Source organism: Neltuma alba, unplaced genomic scaffold (genome assembly GCF_004799145.2).
Source record: "Neltuma alba isolate B1F8T4 unplaced genomic scaffold, ASM479914v2 tig00007289_pilon, whole genome shotgun sequence".
Taxonomy (NCBI): Eukaryota; Viridiplantae; Streptophyta; class Magnoliopsida; order Fabales; family Fabaceae; genus Neltuma; species Neltuma alba.
The window spans coordinates 1-20,007 of NW_021634737.1; the positions used below are offsets into that span (position 1 = coordinate 1).

At 39.7% G+C, this 20,007-nt stretch overlaps 5 protein-coding genes across 5 annotated transcripts; 3 read left to right on the plus strand and 2 right to left on the minus strand.

The window, feature by feature from the left end:
- Positions 1-7,394: 7,394 nt before the first annotated feature.
- LOC114752224 (uncharacterized) lies at positions 7,395-9,967 on the plus strand. The gene is made up of 3 exons (XM_028940947.1): positions 7,395-7,804; positions 7,900-8,268; positions 9,215-9,967. Exons 1-3 carry the CDS (start codon positions 7,511-7,513, stop codon positions 9,845-9,847), a joined length of 1,296 nt encoding a protein of 431 aa, XP_028796780.1. The 5' UTR covers positions 7,395-7,510; the 3' UTR covers positions 9,848-9,967.
- A 1,685-nt stretch (positions 9,968-11,652) lies between these two features.
- On the plus strand, positions 11,653-12,547 carry LOC114752225 (18.1 kDa class I heat shock protein-like). Its single transcript, XM_028940948.1, has one exon. The coding sequence runs from the start codon at positions 11,817-11,819 to the stop codon at positions 12,279-12,281; it is 465 nt and encodes a 154-aa protein (XP_028796781.1). The 5' UTR covers positions 11,653-11,816; the 3' UTR covers positions 12,282-12,547.
- A 1,080-nt stretch (positions 12,548-13,627) lies between these two features.
- On the minus strand, positions 13,628-14,107 carry LOC114752228 (18.5 kDa class I heat shock protein-like). The gene has a single exon (XM_028940951.1). The coding sequence runs from the start codon at positions 14,105-14,107 to the stop codon at positions 13,628-13,630; it is 480 nt and encodes a 159-aa protein (XP_028796784.1).
- A 1,211-nt stretch (positions 14,108-15,318) lies between these two features.
- LOC114752223 (17.3 kDa class I heat shock protein-like) lies at positions 15,319-16,124 on the plus strand. The gene has a single exon (XM_028940946.1). The coding sequence runs from the start codon at positions 15,383-15,385 to the stop codon at positions 15,854-15,856; it is 474 nt and encodes a 157-aa protein (XP_028796779.1). The 5' UTR covers positions 15,319-15,382; the 3' UTR covers positions 15,857-16,124.
- A 1,465-nt stretch (positions 16,125-17,589) lies between these two features.
- On the minus strand, positions 17,590-18,033 carry LOC114752232 (uncharacterized mitochondrial protein AtMg00820-like). The gene has a single exon (XM_028940958.1). The coding sequence runs from the start codon at positions 18,031-18,033 to the stop codon at positions 17,590-17,592; it is 444 nt and encodes a 147-aa protein (XP_028796791.1).
- Between the last annotated feature and the right edge of the window lie 1,974 nt (positions 18,034-20,007).

Consider the following 20,007-nt stretch of genomic DNA (forward strand, 5'->3'; position numbering starts at 1 on the left):
TTTTTCAAACCATCATCTCTCTTCATCACACAGTTTCTCTCTTTCATATTCACTTTATTATAATAATTTTCTTATTATCTTTCTTACCTCTCTCTCTCCATAAATAAGAGATATTTGGAGAAAGATTTTAATTTTACTTATTTATTATTTCTAACTAACTTTTTGATTTACATAATGAGTCCTATGTTGCTTTATAATAAGAAACGAGGGGAGTATTATTTATTTGGACTATTGTTTAAGAGGACTAAGTCTAAAAAAGTAAAAAATTTCTTTCAAAAGGATTAAGCCCAACGAACAAAAGATAGCCAAAAAAAAAAATCAAAACCTATTGCAATAGGTCTAACCATAAGGCAAAAAATTTTTTACAAAAAAACAAGGAACGTCCTGGTCTCGTATCGTTTTGACTAGGATTAGGATAACATTGGGATGAAATAGGACAAGGATAGATTTCCCATGTTCCTTGTTCATCGGGCAAGACTGGTCTAGTCCCATCTTGTCCCTTGAACAGCTCGAATGATTAGTTGAGTTTGATTTTATAAGATACAGTAACTTTTCACTAAGATGTTACCATATTCAACTATCTTTGATTATTTGTCACCTATAAATTTGTAACCTTATCCTTCTCTTCTTCTTTGTTAAAAGCAGGAGTCCTCACACCATCTCATCTCCTTCTCCGCCTACACAGTACCCAACAATCTCAATATCCTTTATGGTGTTTACTTAAATTACAAAGATCTTCTTTTATTTTGAAAACCTATATACACCTCTTTTAAAATCAAAATATGTTTGTTAAACCTATACACAGTACCCACACAATCTCAATATCCTTTTATGGCGTTTACTTAAATTACAAAAATCTTCTTTTTATTTTGAAAACTTATATGTACTCCCTTAAAATCAAAATACATGTTTGTTAAACCTGTACTATTGCAATCTCAGTATCCTTTTATGGTGTTTACTTAAATTACAAAGATCTTTTTATTTGAAAACCTATATGTGCCTTCCTTACAATCAAATACATGCTTGTTAAACCTCCATCCTAGTTTTGATATTCAACTTTTATTTACTCAATCACTAGTTGACCGTTAAATCATAAAGTTAACATGTTACTTTGATCAAAATGCACCTCTTAACACAATATTTCATAATAATCATCATTTAATCACATATGGCATATCTTTATTTGAAATTGAAAATTAATTTTAACGTATATTTTAATATTTTAATACTATTAATCACTTACCATATTAAAATTTAATTAATTGTATAAATACACATTTTTTTACAAAAAAATTAAACGTTTAATTTGCTATTTATTAAAATTTATTTGTGATGTAATCTTTTAAATATATATTAGTTGAAAATGCTTTGGGACCATATGTATTTTTAGTGAAGTTATAAAGTTATATCTTAATTTAATAGATTTAGTAAAATATTAAATAGACCATTAATAAATATTAATGTTAAAAAATAAATTAGAGATTTAATATAATGAGAGGTAAAGTAGTAAATAAGGTTAATTCTAATATTATTTTTTAATTAAAATATATTTAAGGAATCTTTCAGAAATTTTTTAACTGTTTAATAGTCTATACTAAAACGTATGTTTTCAAAATAAAAGGAAGACCTGTGTAATTAAGACGAAATAGAAGGATATCAGAATTTTTACTCTAATATAAAAGTTATTTAAATAATTTAGATAGATTAAGAATGTCAAATAAATTAGTGAACTATAATAAATGAGATATATACTAATTTATAAGTTATATTAATTGTTTGGGGAAAATGATGAATATGATAGAAGAAAAAGGATTAACATTTTATATTTAGAAGCAAATCAAACCCCAAATTAATTCTTGCATTAAAATAGGAAGGAGTATTAGTTATTTCTCTCCTTTCAGCAACGATCCAAAAAAGGACCATGTCACTAGCCATCCTAAGCGGCTAAACGTTAAGAGCTAATCGGTCCTGAGCCCTGTCCGTCATTTTGATCTTCGCATAGTATTTTTGTCGTTTATAATTGAGGGAGCATGATGCTGGCATACTTTTTGTTATCGTAACGCAAAATGCTCTTTTGTCATTTTAAGAGAAATAGAAGTTAGGGATTATTAAAAAAGAAAAACAAAACAAAATAGTTTGGGAATCCAATTTAAAATTAAGGTGAATTATGGATATGAATGATGACATACAGGCGCCGCGAGATTCCTTGTTAATTAAAAGGAAAAAACTCCCACGAAAATGATTTATCATTTATCATTTTATCTTATAAAGGAAGTTCCATACAATGCATAATAAAGGACAAAATTATGATTGAATGCCCACGTGATTGGTCCCTAAACCCTCATCATTCCCCCACAAACAATTTACATTCATTCGATCATATGGTGATATTAAAACAAATATTATAAATACTTTTTATGAAGATGAACATGAAAACAAAACAGGTAAGAATTTTTACACATATACTTGTCCTACTCACAAGATTAGAATTCCCAAATTTTATCTAATCAAATATCAATTCCTTAATAATTTTGTTTGTCCATGAGGTTAGAATCAGGAACCTCACATATATATGGATTAACGTTAAATTTTGTGTGTTTGTTGCATGATGAGGCAAACAGAAGAAGACAGAAGGCTGCTTTGGAACATTGGATGAGGATGCCATTAGAATCCTATGATTAATTAACTAATATATAATGATAAACAAAAATATTAAAAAGCCGGAAGCAGAAGGCAGTTTAGTTTTAGCTAGAGTGGCGAGGGCAGGGCGGGGCAGGCGTTGCTGCGGCTAAGTCGCCGCCATTAGCGCTGCTTACTCTGAATTAATGACGTGCATTCTAATCTTCTTGCTTCACGTGGCTCGCACGTGCGACCGTCGCCTTCTGAATCACTTCATATACATTCCTCCTCCTCCCTCATCCATTTCAGGCGTAATTATCATCTTTTTCATCATTTCCTCACTTTTCTCTTTCATTTCCCTTAATCACTCATTTGTTTCGGAGCTATCACATCTGCCTATATGATAACAACTGGATTCGGCGCTATTAATATATATATATATATTCCATTAATATATATATATATGGTTCTTTTGTATATATGTTTTCTTTTTCTAGTAATATTGGGTGAGCGATGGATATATGAGTCAACTCCGTGGGTCGGAGGAAGCCATTAATATAAATGCCTTTACATGGAAAACAAGGAAGTAAGTTCAACAAGTCATCTAATGCATGGAATTTTGTTTCTTGCATTCTCATTTTCTTGGCCGCGATAACCATAAGATTGCTTAATTCGACCAACATACACAAAGGAAAACGAGACTTTAATGACCAGCTAACAGACTTTACTTATCTTAACTTCGAATTCATATGAATATTAAGAGAAAAAAAATATTTTCCAGAGAGTCTCATTCGATGGTATATATATTCATTAATGTAGATGCCGTCACATAGAAAACAAGCAAGCAAGAGTTCAAAAGGTCATGAAATGCGCATAGCATTTTCTTTTCTTGCATTGTCATTTTCATTATGAATGTCCACTACAAAAAAATAGACTTTAGGCGACGACTTTCGGCGGCGACAAAAAAAGTCGCCGCTGAAAGTCCACTTTCGGCGGCGACACCAAAAAGTCGCCACTGAAACCAAGACTTTCAGCGGCGACAAAAGTGTCGCCGCCGAAAGTGGACTTTCCGCGGCGACTTTTCTAGTCGCCGCTGAAAGTTCGCCATTGAAACCAAGACTTTCAGCGGCGACAAAATGTCGCCGCTGAAAGTGGACTTTTAGCGGCGACTTTTTTTGTCGCCGCCGAAAGTGGACCTTCAGCGGCGACTTTTTTTGTCGCCGCTGAAAGTATAATATAATAATATATATTTTATTTTATAATATTAATAAACAAATTGCCGAAAATGGACCTTCAGCGGCGACTTTTTTTTGTCGCCGCCGAAAGTGGACCTTCAGCGGCGACCTTTTTTGTCGCCGCCGAAAGTATAATATAATAATATATATTTTATTTTACAATATTACTAAACAAATTTCCGAAAATGGACCTTCAGCGGCGACTTTTTTTGTCGCCGCCGAAAGTGGACTTTCAGCGGCGACTTTTTTTGTTGCCGCCAAAAGTATAATATAATAATATATATTTTATTTTACAATATTACTAAACAAATTTCCGAAAATGGACCTTCAGCGGCGACTTTTTTTGTCGCCGCCGAAAGTGGACCTTCAGCGGCGACTTTTTTTGTCGCCGCCGAAAGTGGACCTTCAGCGGCGACTTTTTTTGTCGCCGCCGAAAGTGGACCTTCAGCGGCGACTTTTTTTGTCGCCGCTGAAAGTATAATATAATAATATATATTTTATTTTACAATATTACTAAACAAATTTCCGAAAATGGACCTTCAGCGGCGACTTTTTTTGTCGCCGCCGAAAGTGGACCTTCAGCGGCGACTTTTTGTGTCGCCGCTGAAAGTATAATATAATAATATATATTTTATTTTACAATATTAATAAACAAATTCAATCTGGCTCAGCGGCAAGAAGGTTGGACACGAAGGGAGGCGGTCACGAGTTCGAACCTGGAAGAAGACACATTTAAGGTGAAAATATTTAGACGATGACGTGGCGAAGAGGAGTGACGTGGAGGTGGCTAGTGATGATGTGGCGGTCGGCGGTGATGACGTGGCCGCCGATGGCGATGACGTGGAGGTCGACGGCGATGACGTGGCAGCCGGAGATGATGACGTGGCACCGGCGGTGATGACGTGGCATTGGTAAAGCCAATTCTTCTTAGGCATTACTTTCAGCGGCGACAAAAAAGTCGCCGCAGAAAACACTTTCGGCGGCGACACTCTTGTCGCCGCTGAAGCCGAAAAGTCTTTCAGCGGCGACAAGAGTGTCGCCGCCGAAAGTGTTTTCTGTGGCGACTTTTTTATCGCCGCCGAAAGGCTTTTCGGCGGCGACAAATGTCGCCGCCGAAAGTGTTTTCGGCGGCGACATTTGTCGCTGCTGAAACTTCTAAAAGTCGTCGCTGAAAGTACCTTTTAACGGCGACCTTTTTAGTCGCCACTGAAAGTTTTTAGCCACAGCTGTTACAGCAACGACTTTTCAGCGGCGACTTGTCGCCGCAAAAAACTTTCGGCGGCGACTTTTGTACTTTCAGCGGCGACTTTTGTCGCCGCTGAAAGTCAATTTTTTTGTAGTGGTCTTGACCGTGATACCTATAATATTGCTGAATTTGATGAATATACTTATACACACACACACACAAAGGAAAGGATGTATACTGTGTGGAGATTCGAACTAATTAAACAAGACGACAATAGTGTATGGGAGGAATCTGGGGAGGGTAGGTTCGGAGGAAGACAACATATATGATCACAAATAAAAAAAAATAAAAAATGAATAAACGAATGAAGAAGTTGGTAAGTGTAAACAAAGAAGATAATTACCTGGTCGCCACTGTGACAAATAAATAAAGACTAATTAATTAGCAGGGTGTGTGCGTGTGTGTCTATATATATATATATATATATATATATAAGCGGAGGGAGGGTTGGTTTGGGGACAAAGGAGAGAACGTGGAGGACATTATTGGGGACGACACAGTATTATTTTGTGGAGAAAAAAAGCGTTGGATGCACAGCCGAATCGGAATTGGATACGTGTCGCTCCAATAATCATCCCCCAGTTTGGTTAATCCAACGTTTAGATTCACAGTATAAGGAAGCATGCCAAATCTCCCCTGCACATCACAGACATATCCGTAGATTCATTCTTCATGTGGCTGTGTCGTCACTCGTTAGCTCATCCTAATAACCCAATCCCATGCCCTCCTATTGTCGCCTTCCAATGTTGGTCTTCTCTTTGTTTTTCTTTCTCAGTATTACTATCTCCGGTTTTAATTATAAGATGTTATTTGTAATCTGTAAATAAAGTCTTATAATTAGGATTGGAGGTAGTATATATCGGTTTTTTTCCTCCCTTAGTTCATGGTTCATGAAGTAAGGGATTGGTTAAATGATTAAACTAATGATTATCCCTCTCTTAGGAGTTAACCTATCATCACATGCTTCGTGCCATGCACTCCCAAAAAATTTTATTCCACTAAATTACCTTTATCTAACACACACACACACACACAAAACACTTCGTCATGACATTTCAGTGCTATCTAAATCAGCCTGACGGATTCAAAATTTAAAATCATTTAGATCAATTTTTACACAAACACTATAATTAATAATCACACACTTTTTTTCACACTATAATAAATATCAATCAAACAATAATTCGTTAAGGCCCGTAAAATAAGAGAAGTAAAAATTTCCGCAAAACACAGCGTGCGTTAAATAAAACGGGCATAAGTTGAAACACGATCTGCATGAAACAATTAGTTATACCCAGTGTTTTATTAAATTTAATTGAAATTAAGTGTAAGATTACATATCTAATATGTTAGCTTGCATTATTTAATTATTATTTTAACGGATGTCCAGATTTAAATGTTTTGAGGATCTATTAATAATATCAGTATACTTTATCCACAAAGTTTCTCTTCAATAATATCATTCAGTTTTAAAATATCTAAGTAAATTATCTCCCCAGTTGATTTTCGCTTTTATTTTTTATTTTTAACTTGAAAGGGGTATGCCGCTGTTTTTTCGTTTAATAAAACTAAATTTAACATGGAATTGCGACTTAGCTGGGTGCCTGAATTAGTCACTTAGTCCTGAACATTCTCTGGCTCTCCATTTCCACATGTACTGTGGCCCCACTTTTAATTCAATTCAAGATCGTTGAATTTAACGCAATTTAATTAATGCCAGTGCAAAACATAAAATTTTTAATAAATTTATTATTCTTCAATATTCATCGTGTTTGTATATTTGTAGCAAGAGGGACTGAGGGAGGCCATATATATAGTTATTACTTATTAGTTAATGTATATATGGTGATGTAAAAACTCCGGTCAAAAAAAAAAAATGGTGATGTAAAAACAAATACACCTAATGAATATTTACACATAATATAAAATTTGCATGGATAAATATAAGATTCTCATATCTATTTCAAATCAATATCATATTTTGGTCATTAGTGTGACATTTTAAATCTAATTAAAAAATAAATCAAATTAACAGATTCCCAGAATACCGATGTTAAATTCCTCTTTTTGGCCTTGGACGGCTATATATTTAAGAATCCCCTAATTCAAGTCATAGATATCTCAGCCTAAATATCCCATAAACGAATTTTAATTTTAAAAAAGAATTTTAATTTTAAATACCAAATAAAGATTTCGCATTTTTGCTGGGGAGTTTACTTTAAGAAGAGAGAGGCGTGCCATCACGACACACACAAAGCACACCACGTTACGGAGGGGACCCATATCCGGTTGGTACTAACCTCTTCATCTCCCACTTCCCTCTTTCTCTCTTCTTCAAACTTTCTTGCTCGCCTCTGTGGCCCATTACACCCTTTGCCTAAATCCCCAAGATCTCTCTTAAGCTTCTCTCATGAAGAAGCTGTGCCCTAATCTGGATCGCGAGGATGCGCTCGAGACGGTTCTCGAGGTCCCAATCCCTGAAGAAATTTTCACCACCAAGACCGCAACTGCCAGAGCCTGGCAGAACATGATGTCCTGGATGAAGCCAAATATTGATTCCCGATCATCCGCGGCGCTCTACGCTCATGGTGGCCGCAACACGGAGATCCAACTTTTGTTGGGCGTCGTCGGAGCTCCGTTAATCCCTTTCCCTATCAACCCCGAGAGCCAGACTATCAGTCGTAACATTAAAGACCTGCATATTGTAAGTAATGAATTAGAAATCGATCGTTGATTGTCCTGGAAAAGGAAACCCCAAATTTTGATGTTTACCTAAATTTGTTTAATCTGCGTGCGCAGGAGGCGTCCATGGCGAAATACATAGTTAAACAATATGTGGCGGCGGTGGGAGGAGAGCATGCGTTGAATTCGATAGAGAGCATGTACGCGATGGGGCAAGTTAGAATGGGAACGTCGGAGTTTGGCGCAGGAGAAGGGAACGGAAATGGTGTAAAGAAGATGGTGAAGGTTAAGAAGGCACAGACACCGGCGGAGATGGGAGGGTTCGTGGTGTGGCAGAAGCGGCCGGAGCTATGGTGCTTGGAGCTGGTGGTTTCCGGCTACAAGATCAGCGCCGGGAGCGACGGCAATGTGGCATGGAGGCAAACCCCTTGGCATCACTCTCATGCTTCTCGCGGCCCACCCAGACCTCTTAGGCGCTTCCTACAGGTAACAGATATAGCACTGACATTACTGGATGCATTTGTGTTCGGCATGTTGGATAATTTTTCATGTCAAACACCAAGATTAGTACGGTCAAAAGTCCTTTTTCTCCTTGAATTAATGTTATAGTTTCTGCTAAGTCAAGCTTATCCGCGTTGGAATCTGTTTGAATCCACTTTTTTTAAACCGACAAGTTCCCTACTCTGTTTGCAGAGTTCATCTGGCTCCCGCCCCTGGCCCCCCCGGGGCCCGCCGCGGGGGGGTGGGGGGGGACAAAAGGCCTTAAAATACGTTACAACGCTCATTAAGGCTGGCTATTGCTTGGATTCACTACATCCTATCTTCGTCTATAGTGTTTTCGCAAATTGTCTTTCCACTCTCTAATTGATGGGGCTTCCCTGTTTCCATAATCTGAAGTCTGGACAAAAGAAAGGGTTTGAACTTGGTAATGCGGTCGGCCTATTCCCTAACGCGCCTTAAGCTAGTTTGGGGGGAAAGAAAACGAAAGAAGACGACACAGGCTATAAGAAAAAATTGACCTACTTTCCTTCTAGTCCCTTGGAAATTTGCACTTGTTGGGTGAAGCCCTCTAACGAAGTTCTACAATTAGATAAAGAAAAGTCAACTAATAAGAGGGGATTGCGGATTTAAATTTCTTCCTTTAAAGTCAAACAATTATCTTTCTTTTTATCAAGGTGTTGACAATATTATTCCATTTGAGCTGTAGTGACAGCCTGTACTCTTCCTCCTTTAGACTTTAAAACGTAAATGTTCATACCGGCTTTTATGTACTAGATCTGTAACTAATTAGCCCAAATGAAGTAGCATAATAGTATATAATATATATCAATACATATGATGTCGATAGAGTCAAACTCGTACATTACTACGACCAGCTCCTCGCTCCTTATGAATTGTAAAATGAACTATTTCTTTCTGGCGTTTTGAGCAGGGTCTTGATCCAAGGTCGACGGCCAACCTGTTTATGAACTCCATATGCATAGGTGAGAAGACAGTGAACAGCGAAGACTGTTTCATATTAAAAATGGAAGCCGAATCCTCAGCACTTCGAGCAAGAAGTAGCAGCAATGTAGAGATAATACGCCACACTATGTGGGGCTACTTCAGCCAAAGAACTGGCCTGTTGGTACAACTAGAAGACTCCCACCTACTCAGAATCAAATCCTCTGGAAACGACGGCATATTCTGGGAAACCACCATGGAATCTGTGATACAAGATTATAGAAATGTAGATGGCATAAAGATAGCACACGCAGGGAAGAGTTGTGTGTCCTTGTTTAGGTTTGGGGAAGGACCGGAAAGCCATTCGAGGACGAGAATGGAAGAAGCTTGGGAGATTGAAGAAGTAGATTTCAACATCAAGGGACTGTCCATGGATTGCTTTTTGCCTCCTAGCGATCTGAAGAAAGAGGAAGGGAAAGGGGAACCCGACTGTGGGGTGGTCCAAAGCAATCCCAAATTGCCGTTTAAGATTCGTTCGGCTTCTTTTAGGATTAGCACTTCAAAAGTGGCAGCAATTAACGTGGATGATTCAAGTCCCAGTGATAGCGACGACGACCTGTAAATCTGTCAACCCAATTTTTCTTCTCTCTTTTTTACCTGTTGTAAATAGACCGTCAGCTCATATGATACATGGTCAAAGTTTAGATGAGCTATAAATTTTGAAACTTAAATTCCTTTACTTTTTCTAGTGCATGGTTGATCATAAAAACACAGAATGCTTTTTGAAAAAAGGACAAGCAATCTTAACAGCAAAATGAATAAAATACAAAGGTTCTGGATACAGTCCTAGGAGTAAAACCAACGGTAAAGAAATTAAAACCACCCTACAATACAAAGGTATCAAGAGAAGAACAGTGAAGAAAAAACAGAGCCTAAGTAGATAGAATGAATTAAAAAGCGAGAGTTTATATCTAATAGAAATGAGATGTTAGGCCACAATAAAAATCAGATCTAGTCTTGCAACGCTTGTGATTTTTGATCTACCATATAGTCTAACAATACGTGCATGATGGCGTGCGTATGAAAGTAATAAATATTAGAAGGGAGCCATCCATTTCATTTCATCATGTCCCACTCTACTCCATTTCATGCTAAGCTTTCAAACCCATGCAGAGAAATGTTTAGTGGAGGCTATGGAAAGGAAAGCTTATGAAACGGACGATGACATTTCTTTCAGGGCAAAACCCCCCCGGGGGGGGGGGGAAGAGAACAATGTCGATTCGGGTCCAGAATGAGCAAGTTTCCGCGTCGATTGGCGATATTTGTAGTCTCGCTATTCGACATGAATCTCTGATCTCTACTCCTATGACTAAAACAATCAATTAGGCTTGAGTCGTATAACACGAGAACGAGTTTTATGGAACGGGTTTTCAACCCACCATTCTCATTGTTGATGCGTTTTTCCCTTTTGCTTTTTGGGTTTATGGCGACTCATGCTGGTGCTTTCTTTTGTGAACCCCATGTGCAATTGACTTTATTGCTATTTTTGTTTTGCCGGAATTATCATTCTTTTTTATTGGGTATTGCTATGAATTACTAGCTCCACGCCTTAATATGATAACTTAACTTTCAATTTAATCATAACTATAAATTCTTAATTCACTTTATCTCTTATATTTATATATTTTCTAAAATAGTTTTTATAGTAATTACATATGTTAAATATTTTATCAAATAATAATTCTAATTAATACAGGTAATTACTAAGGATATTTTAAAGAAAACAAAATATATTTATTATAAATAATTAATTTAACTAATCTTTTTAATCAGTTCAAATTAGTCAACTAACTCTTGGTATGAAATATTTTATGGCCAATAGTGACAGAAAATATGGCGGCCAAATAAATGCTCTGCTCTTAGATAATTTAAATCAAATTTTAATGATTTACATTGACTAATTATTTCTATATAATTTATATTCATATAAAATATAAATATTTTAACCTCGCATACTATTTTCAAAACATGATTAGCACGACTATTTTTTAGATTTCATTTCCCCAGAGCATTTCCTGTTATTTTTTATAAGAAAAAAACCAACTCTCTCATAATAATATCTCTAGATATAAGAAATAATTCCTTTTTTTAAAATTTTGAACTAGTCTTTTAATCAATTTAACTAATGTGATTCTGATAATTATTTATAATAAGGGATGGAGAGAGTAATAAAATCATTTAATTTAAGTTGGGAAAAAAATATTTAATTTAAAGTCAAATAACAGTCCGCATTACAGGGGTGAAAAAAAAAACGCAGGCCTGAAAATCTGAGTCCTTGGATGCTTTATGCGTGGCCAGTAAGTAATAAGCATCACTTCCAAATTCATAACGGATGTCAACGCACGTTTCAGATGATCTGATGATGCACACGGACCTGACCTCGTGCAATCCCAACGGTCCAAAAGAGAACCTTCTCGAACCATCATGAACAACCCTCGCTCCATATTCTGCCTTCTCCACTCACTCTTTCCAATCAATATCGGCTTCCCCCTTTCTCTGAATTCTGCGTTTTGCGTCTGCAATCAACAACCATGTCGTTGATTCCAAGCTGGTTTGGCCGTCGACCAAACACCGTCGATCCATTCTCACTGCATGCGTGGGACCCTTTCGAAGGATGGCCCACTCTTCCCCTCGCTGGCTTCCCCTCTGAGATGTCGTCCTTTGCTCACGCTGAAGTAGATTGGAAGGAGACTCCTGCGGCTCACGTGTTCAAAGCCGATGTGCCTGGTATGAAGAAGGACGAAGTGAAGGTGGAGATTGAAGAAGGGAAGATTCTTCAGATCAGCGGGCGAAGGAACCGGGAACAGGAGGAGAAAACCGACACCTGGCATCGGATTGAGCGCAGCAGTGGCAGCTTCTCCAGGAGGTTCAGGCTTCCAGAGGATGCTAAAGTTGATCAGGTCAAGGCTGCGATGGAGAACGGCGTGCTCACTGTGACTGTGCCCAGGGAAGGAGTGAAGAAGCCGGACGTCCGGTTCATTGAAATTTCTGGTTAAAATCTCAGGTGCTGTCTCTTTTGTTCTCTGTATAAACTAGCAATGGTTATGGTTAGGGTCTTATATGGGAAATAATTGTCTGTGTGATGAGAAGCTATGTCTTCTTTTCTTTTTTTTCCCCCCTTGGTGTGAGACTCTGGTGTCGGTGATCACGATGTAAAAGCCCTAGTATGGAATGAATTGCGAACTCCGCTATGCAATTTAGACTATCTGACTGCGTGTTTTAATGATTACTATGCTTTTGCTTCCTGGAATGTCATTTAAAATGCGTTACGGAAGGATCCGATTGCAGTTACGAGCAAATCTGAATAACTAGAGAATGATCACAGAGCAATCTGACGTTAGAAGTGTCCCCTGTTATATCAATCGATCTCTACTTTTCCGTAGATAAATGTGTGATTCTGATGTGTTGTTGATGCCACATTTTCACACCTTGAATCTATTCCTCTTTTACCATTACCGTCTTGTTGCGACGTATGATCACATCTGTCTGTGGACTATAAGGAACGTTACACTGCATGTGTTACTTATGAGTCGTGCCCATATATTGTTCTTCTTGTGCGAGACGTCTTCAATTAGACAGCCACAGCACTGAAGAATATTAAAATTGCCAGGGCCACCTGGGATAGAAAAATGCTAAAAATCATGTACATTCAATGTGTTGAGAACTATATTAAATATTCCACGAGGAATCATCTAGCTGTAAAATCATAATGTTTACATAGCTGATCTCGAGATTAAAATGTCAACTGTTTTTCTTTCATTTTTGCGTCATGCAGGGAGGGAAAGGAATATTGCTCTGTTATGAGTTATTGTTTTTTCTGATGCAAAGTGGCTTCGATTTGATCGAAGCCGCAATGCTGAAGAATATAAGAACGGTTTAAGGCCACCTGGAATAGAAGAAATCAGGTGTATTTCCTGAAAGAAAGATGTTCTTACAGAACTAAAATGTAGAGTCAAATGTGTGTTGTTTACTCTCCTCTCGTTTTCATTTAATGCAGAGGTAGAGGTATGAAGTTACAGGTTTTTCCCCTTGGGGATGATTGTTCATTTATTTTAGTCCGGAGGAGAAAAGTGCACTGGAATTACTTTATCCGCCGTACCAAGTGAAGGATCACCGATTTTCTGGGGCAAAAACTGAGAAACTGCAGTAATTTTATATCATAGACGTTGAACAAAAACCACTTGCGCACGCTTTATAGACGCCAACATTGCTTGATGACATTGCATTAAGCCAAAAACAGATTTAGACAAAAAAAAAAAAAACGCAGTTCTGAACGGAAACACTGCAGCAGATAGCTCTCACCCTTAGGGACCCAGGCAAGGGAGAAGCATGTATGGAAGCATTAGCCAGTGATTTGGATGGGCTTGACGTCAGGTTTCTTCTCTTCCTGCTTAGGCACAGTGACAGTGAGCACCCCATTTTCCATAGAAGCCTTGACCCCCTCCATCTTAGAGTTCTCAGGCAACCTGAATCTTCTCATGAACTTGCCAGTGCTCCTCTCAATGCGGTGCCACCTGTCGTCCTTGTGCTCCTGCTCTCTGCTTCTCTCCCCACTGATCTGCAGAACCCTTCCATCTTCCACCTCCACCTTCACGTCCTCCTTCCTCAGCCCCGGAAGGTCAGCCTTGAATATGTGACACTCTGGTGTTTCCTTCCAGTCCACACGGGTACCGGCTATGGCACTGATTTCCCGAGCAGAGGACGGCAGGTTGGCCACCGTGCCGGGGAATGAGAAGCCCTCAAGGGGATCCCACAGGTCCAGAGAGAAAGGATCGAAAATGTTGCTTCGTCGATTGCCAAAGAAGCTTGGGATGAGCGACATACTTGGAATCGATATTCTGCGTAGTCTGCGGAATACCTGTGCGGATGAAAAGGAGAAAGGGAGATTGTATTGTATATAGGGCAGGGAAAGAAGCATCTAGGATGAACCAGGATTTTCGGCGGATTCACACTTGTACAACACAATGACACGTATGCATAAGCCATGAGCTGTTGCTCCGCTCCCTCAATATTAATATATGACGTGTCATTTCTGTGGGACTTTGAGTGGACTCGTGGCATTGGCTCTCTGCGCTGAACTACACAATGCACAACGATTGTATAAATTTAATTTTTATTATTATATTTCAGAAACGATGAATGGAGAAGAAAATTCATGGGCAGCTTCATTTTTACGTTAAGTTGGCCAATATCAAAAATTGAATGTTGGTTAACTGAAACAGATGCGGCCTTTTGATAAAAATCTTCTTTAAACTACAGTGTTCATAGGACGGATCAGAACAATAATTGATATAAATATCCCCTAAAAATATTATATAACCCATACAGAAAAGCTTATAAATTCTAAAATTGTAAAAATTATAATATTATTATATTAAAAATGAGTAAAAATAATGTATCGGGATAGAACGGGGATCGGACTGTTTCTTTCCAAAGTGATTGGAACCAAGACGGATATCTGGGAGTGAACACCCCTACCTTCAATCATACATAAAAATGTTCCCGCCCGATTTGATGACTGTTGAGCCTGTGGATCCAGGATTGCTGAGTGCGGCCCAATTGTGGGAAGGTTGGCCTTTTCTGCTAGACTACGAGTCCGCTAGGCCCTTGTTCATCTTCCTCAATCTCATCATTTCGAGCTCGATCAGACTCCTTTGTATTCATCCTGAACATGCTTACGTGTTGATTAAATGAAAAATCTCATTATTGTTATTCAATCATCATTGTGAAAAGGAACCCCTGGCAGAAACCAGAATGTTGTGACGTGGCACTGCTTAATGAGGGAAAATATCAAAATAAATTGAGAAACGTACAAAATATTCGGGAAGCATCGCTCACTTTCGTTTTCTGTTTCGCCCGCCATGCTCCCCAACTCTCTAGACCCCGGTCCTACTGTCTTGCTCGCCGTTGATTGATTCTTCTCTCTCCTTCTCCAGAACCATCTCCACTATCTCCCTTTCTCCTTCTCCTCGTGTATAAATACATCCCCTCCTCCTCTTCTTTCCTCATCCATAAGCAGCTCAGGCAAATATATATCAAACCCAGAGCTTCATCATCACTGTGTTGTTAATTTCTCTCAACTGTATTCATACGCAAAATGTCGCTGATTCCAAGCTTCTTCGGCACCGGTCGCAGGACCAACGTCTTCGATCCCTTCTCCCTCGACGTATGGGATCCATGGCAGGACTTTGCCGTCACCGCCCCTCGATCCGACCTGACAAGCGAAACGGCGGCCATCGCCAACACCCGCATTGACTGGAAGGAGACACCGGAGGCTCACGTATTCAAGGCGGACTTGCCGGGCCTGAAGAAGGAGGAGGTGAAGGTGGAGATCGAGGAGGGGAGGGTGCTGCAGATCAGCGGAGAGAGGACGAGGGAGAAGGAGGACAAGAACGACACGTGGCACCGGATGGAGAGGAGCAGCGGCCGCTTCCTCAGGAGGTTCAGGCTGCCAGAGAACGCCAGGGTGGAGCAGGTGAAGGCCAGCATGGAGAACGGCGTGCTGACGGTCACAGTCCCGAAGGAGGACGTGAAGAAGCCCGACGTGAAGGCCGTTCAGATCACCGGCTGAACGGAACCTCACTAGTACTCTGCTTGCTTTTGTAATGGATGACGGTTGTGAGAAGTCTAAAATAAGAACACGGTCTGGGTTCGTGTGGGGCTCGGCCGTGCTGGGATTGCTGTCTCTGTGTGTAGTTATGATGTGTGAATCTGTTATGAGTTCGTGAAGTTTTCAGTATCCTACATATCTAGTTGAGTCTTTCGTCTTCATATTTAACCTTCGCGATTTCTATGAGAAACGATTAAGTGGAAACTGTTATAATAGTGCTTCGACTTTGTAGAATTCACAAGTATCTCTGTTGAAGCAGAAGTGAAAACGAAGCACCATGACTGAAATGAAAAGAAAAGTAGAGACGCCCAAGGAACGAGAGAACATTGTGTGTATTCATTGTATCAACATGAACAGTGGTAAAGAGCAATATATAGAGAACTCTCTCCATTACAAGTAATACATGTGTAAAGTAAAATTAACAAGAAAAGTATTCTGCCGACATCCTACTCTTCGTTGGGCTTTTGCTTAGGTGTTGGGCTTTAATACTCTCCCGCGAGTCGAACTGGACTAGAAGAACTGTGAGACTCGAACGCAGAATATTGAACCGAGAGGTAGGGAGAGGTTTGGTTAGAATATCTACAATTTGATCTCTGGAAGAGACATGTGGAAGATTTAGAAGGCCAGAGGTGAGGCGCTCACGTACAAAATGATAGTCCAATGAAATATGTTTGGCCTTGGAGTGAAAAATGGGATTGGCAACAAGATATGTGGCACCCGAATTATCACAATAAAGAAAGGGTGCATTAGGTAGGTAAATGTCAAGCTCATAAAGAAGGTTTTGTAACCAGATAACTTCACTGAGTGGTAGCAATTGCTTTGTACTCAGCTTTAGTACTTGAGCGCGCGACAGAGGCTTGCTTTTTGGAACTCCAAACGATTAAATTAGGACCAAGATAGATAGCAAAGGCCCCTGTGGATCGGTAATCATCTGGGTTACCACCCCAATCGGCATCCGAAAAAGCAGATAGAGTAAGAGAAGGGGAGGGCCTCATATGTAGAGCAAAGTGAGAGGTGCCACGGAGATACTGTAAGATACGTTTGACAGCAGTCCAGTGATGTTCCTTTGGATGGTGCATAAATTGACAGACTCTGTTGACGGCAAATGTAATGTTTGGCCGAGTGAAGCTTAAATACTGAAGACTACCAACAATGCTTCTATACTGATGTGGATTGGGAAAATCAGGTCCAAGAGAGGCAGTGAGAGTAGAACTCGAAGCCATTGGTGTGGAGACCGGGCGAGCTTTGGACATGTTGGCTTTTTCAAGAAGGTCAAGAATGTATTTGCGTTGAGAGAGGATAAGACCGGAGGAGGAGGGAAGAACCTCAACACCCAAAAAATAGTGCAATGGACCGAGATTTTTGACAGGAAAAGAGATACCAAGAGCATTTATCAGATTGTTGACAGCATCAGTAGAGGACCCAGTAACAATTATGTCATCAACATAGATTAAAACATAAATAGTGCATTTAGAGTTGTGGCAAATGAAAAGGGAAGAGTCGGACCGAGAGGAGTGGAAGCCGAGTTCAGCCAGGCAAGTACTGAGACGAGCGAACCAGGCTCGAGGTGCTTGTTTAAGGCCATAAATGGCCTTGCGCAGCTTGCAGACATAGGAGGGAAGGTCAGGATGAACAAACCCAGGAGGCTGCTGCATATAAACATCTTCGGTGAGAAAACCATGAAGAAAAGCATTTTAGACATCAATTTGATTTATCAGCCAGCCCTTTGAAACCGCAAGAGCTAGTATGAGGCGAACAGTGACGGGCTTGACTACCGGAGAGAAGGTGTCGGCAAAATCGATCCCTGGTTGTTGGTGAAATCCCTTAGCTACAAGTCGGGCTTTGAGCTTATCAAGGGAGCCATCAGCGAGAAATTTTTTTCGAAAGACCCACTTGCAACCTACGATGTTCATGGAAGGAGAATATGGAACAAGATCCCAGGTATGGGTGGAGAGGAGGGCGAAATACTCATCTTGGAGGGCTTGGCGCCATTCAGGAGCTTTGAGGGCTTGGGAGATTGAAGATGGTACGATGGGTTCATTGACCGAGGAGTAGTGAGCTCGTGGGGGTATGTGAGAGGTAAAATCAGGAGAGAGATGTTTGGGTTTGAAAATGTTTGCTCGTGAGCGAGTGACCATCGGGTGAGAAGGACGAGGTGGTGATGGTACATGGGTAGGTGGGGCAGCAGGCGGCGAAGTAGTGTGGGAAGAGAGAGAAGGCGTCGAAAAGGGTGACGAGAGAGACTGTGAGGGCGCAGTGGGGGAAGGAGGAAGATGAATAGGGTGAGGAGAGGACACTGGGCTGTCAGTTATGGGCCTGGATGAAGTGGGTTGAAGTGTAAAATTGGGAAGAGGAATAGTGGATTGGAGTAAGGCATTGGGCTCAGAGTTTTTGTGTTGGGCTTGAAAAGGGAAGAGATTTTCATCAAAAATGACATCTCGGGATGTATATATTCATTCGGAGGGGAGATGCAAGCAAAGGTACCCCAAGTGATTGGAGGCGTAGCCAATAAAAACACATAGATGGGATCTTGGTGCTAGCTTGTGACAAACATAAGGGCGCAGATTGGGCCAACAGCCTGTACCAAAAACTTTCAAAAAAGTGTAATCAGGTTTTGTTTTATTTAAGATCTCAAATGGGCTTTGGCCATGTAAAACCGAACTTGGTAATCAATTGAGAAGGAAGGAGGCCGTGGAGAAGGCAAATGACCAGTAGGCTTGTGGAACATAGGCATGATGCATAAGAGCAAGACCAGTTTCAACAATGGTGCAGTGTCTGTGTTCAACAGTACCGTTCTGAGTGTGTGTGAGGAGAACCAGTAGAAGACATGTTGGGCGAAGGAGAACCAGACATTTGCTAAGGGTTAGAGTAGCCTATGCTCTGATACCATGTTGAAGCAGAAGTGAAAACGAAGCACCATGATTGAAATGAAAAGAAAAGCAGGGACGCCCAAGGAACGAGAGAACATTGTGTATATTCATTGTATCAACATGAACAGTGGTAAAGAGCAATATATAGAGAACTCTCTCCATTACAAGCAAGACACGTGTAAAGTAAAATTAACAAGAAAAGTATTCTGCCAACATCCTACTCTTCGTTGGGCTTTTGCTTAGGTGTTGGGCTTGATTTATGTTGGGCTTCAATAATCTCTCACGCCACAATGAAATAACTACAAGAGCTAAATACTATTTTTGCACTGGGCCAAGTGGGATGACGAGTCAGGAAGTATAACATGAAAAGGGTATTTATAGAAAAACTTATTCCTCCAAAGTAAAGATTCCATGGTGTTTGAAATGAAGCCAAAAAAAGACCGGGCAACAGAAAAGGTTCGGAAGTGGAGAAGGAGACATGAAAGTTGGAACTCGGAACAAAAGCAAACGATGAACCAAGGGTTTAGTCACGTTCAAATCTCTGCTGAGAGTCCATATTTAGTGCCTTGAACCCCTTGAATAGGATTAGGAGGATAGCAGGAAAAAATCAAACTATGAAATTGGCCAAAATTTTTTTTTTTTAAAAAAAAGAACAAGTAGAAATGAAAAGAAATCTGTACTATATATAACGAAGCAAAAATGTAGGTTGAAATTAAATGTTAAAATAGGAGACTTTTCAAGCTTTGAATATATTTACCACCACAATGCTCTTCTGTGAGGGCCTAAAAGGCTGCGTGAAGTTGGAGAGGCTCAGTTTGTCATCCTGGGAATTGAATTAGGTGTAATGTTGGCCTTCGGACGTGGAGCCGGGAAGCTCTGTCATGATATAAGATCCGTTTTCCTTAACTTTAAAAGGCTCAGCCCATTCATTTCTTCCCAGCCCAATTGGCCCATTTCAATGTACAGTGCCAGGCCTATTATTAATGAAGATGGGCTTCATAACGTTTCGGCTCTAACTAACTTATTCGCGTCATGGGAAATGATCAAATAAAAACTAAGTTGGGCCACTGCCACGATTCTAAATTATATTTCTTGTGCCTATGCATTTAAAATAAAACCAGAACAAAGAAAAAGATTTAATAGTTCATAAATTTGAAGCCCCTTTTCTTTTTTGAAAACTCACGTACCATCAGTGGAGGATTTGCAGCTTGCAAAAGTATTAAGGAATGTATCAGTTAGACA

Coding starts and splice junctions, on each gene's coding strand:
- LOC114752224 (XM_028940947.1), top strand. CDS start 7,511: ATGAAGAAGCTGTGCCCTAATCTGGATCGCGAGGATGCGCTCGAGACG. Junction 7,805..7,899: donor ACATTAAAGACCTGCATATT/GTAAGTAATGAA, acceptor CTGCGTGCGCAG/GAGGCGTCCATGGCGAAATA. Junction 8,269..9,214: donor CTCTTAGGCGCTTCCTACAG/GTAACAGATATA, acceptor CGTTTTGAGCAG/GGTCTTGATCCAAGGTCGAC.
- LOC114752225 (XM_028940948.1), top strand. CDS start 11,817: ATGTCGTTGATTCCAAGCTGGTTTGGCCGTCGACCAAACACCGTCGAT.
- LOC114752228 (XM_028940951.1), bottom strand. CDS start 14,107: ATGTCGCTCATCCCAAGCTTCTTTGGCAATCGACGAAGCAACATTTTC.
- LOC114752223 (XM_028940946.1), top strand. CDS start 15,383: ATGTCGCTGATTCCAAGCTTCTTCGGCACCGGTCGCAGGACCAACGTC.
- LOC114752232 (XM_028940958.1), bottom strand. CDS start 18,033: ATGGTCACTCGCTCACGAGCAAACATTTTCAAACCCAAACATCTCTCT.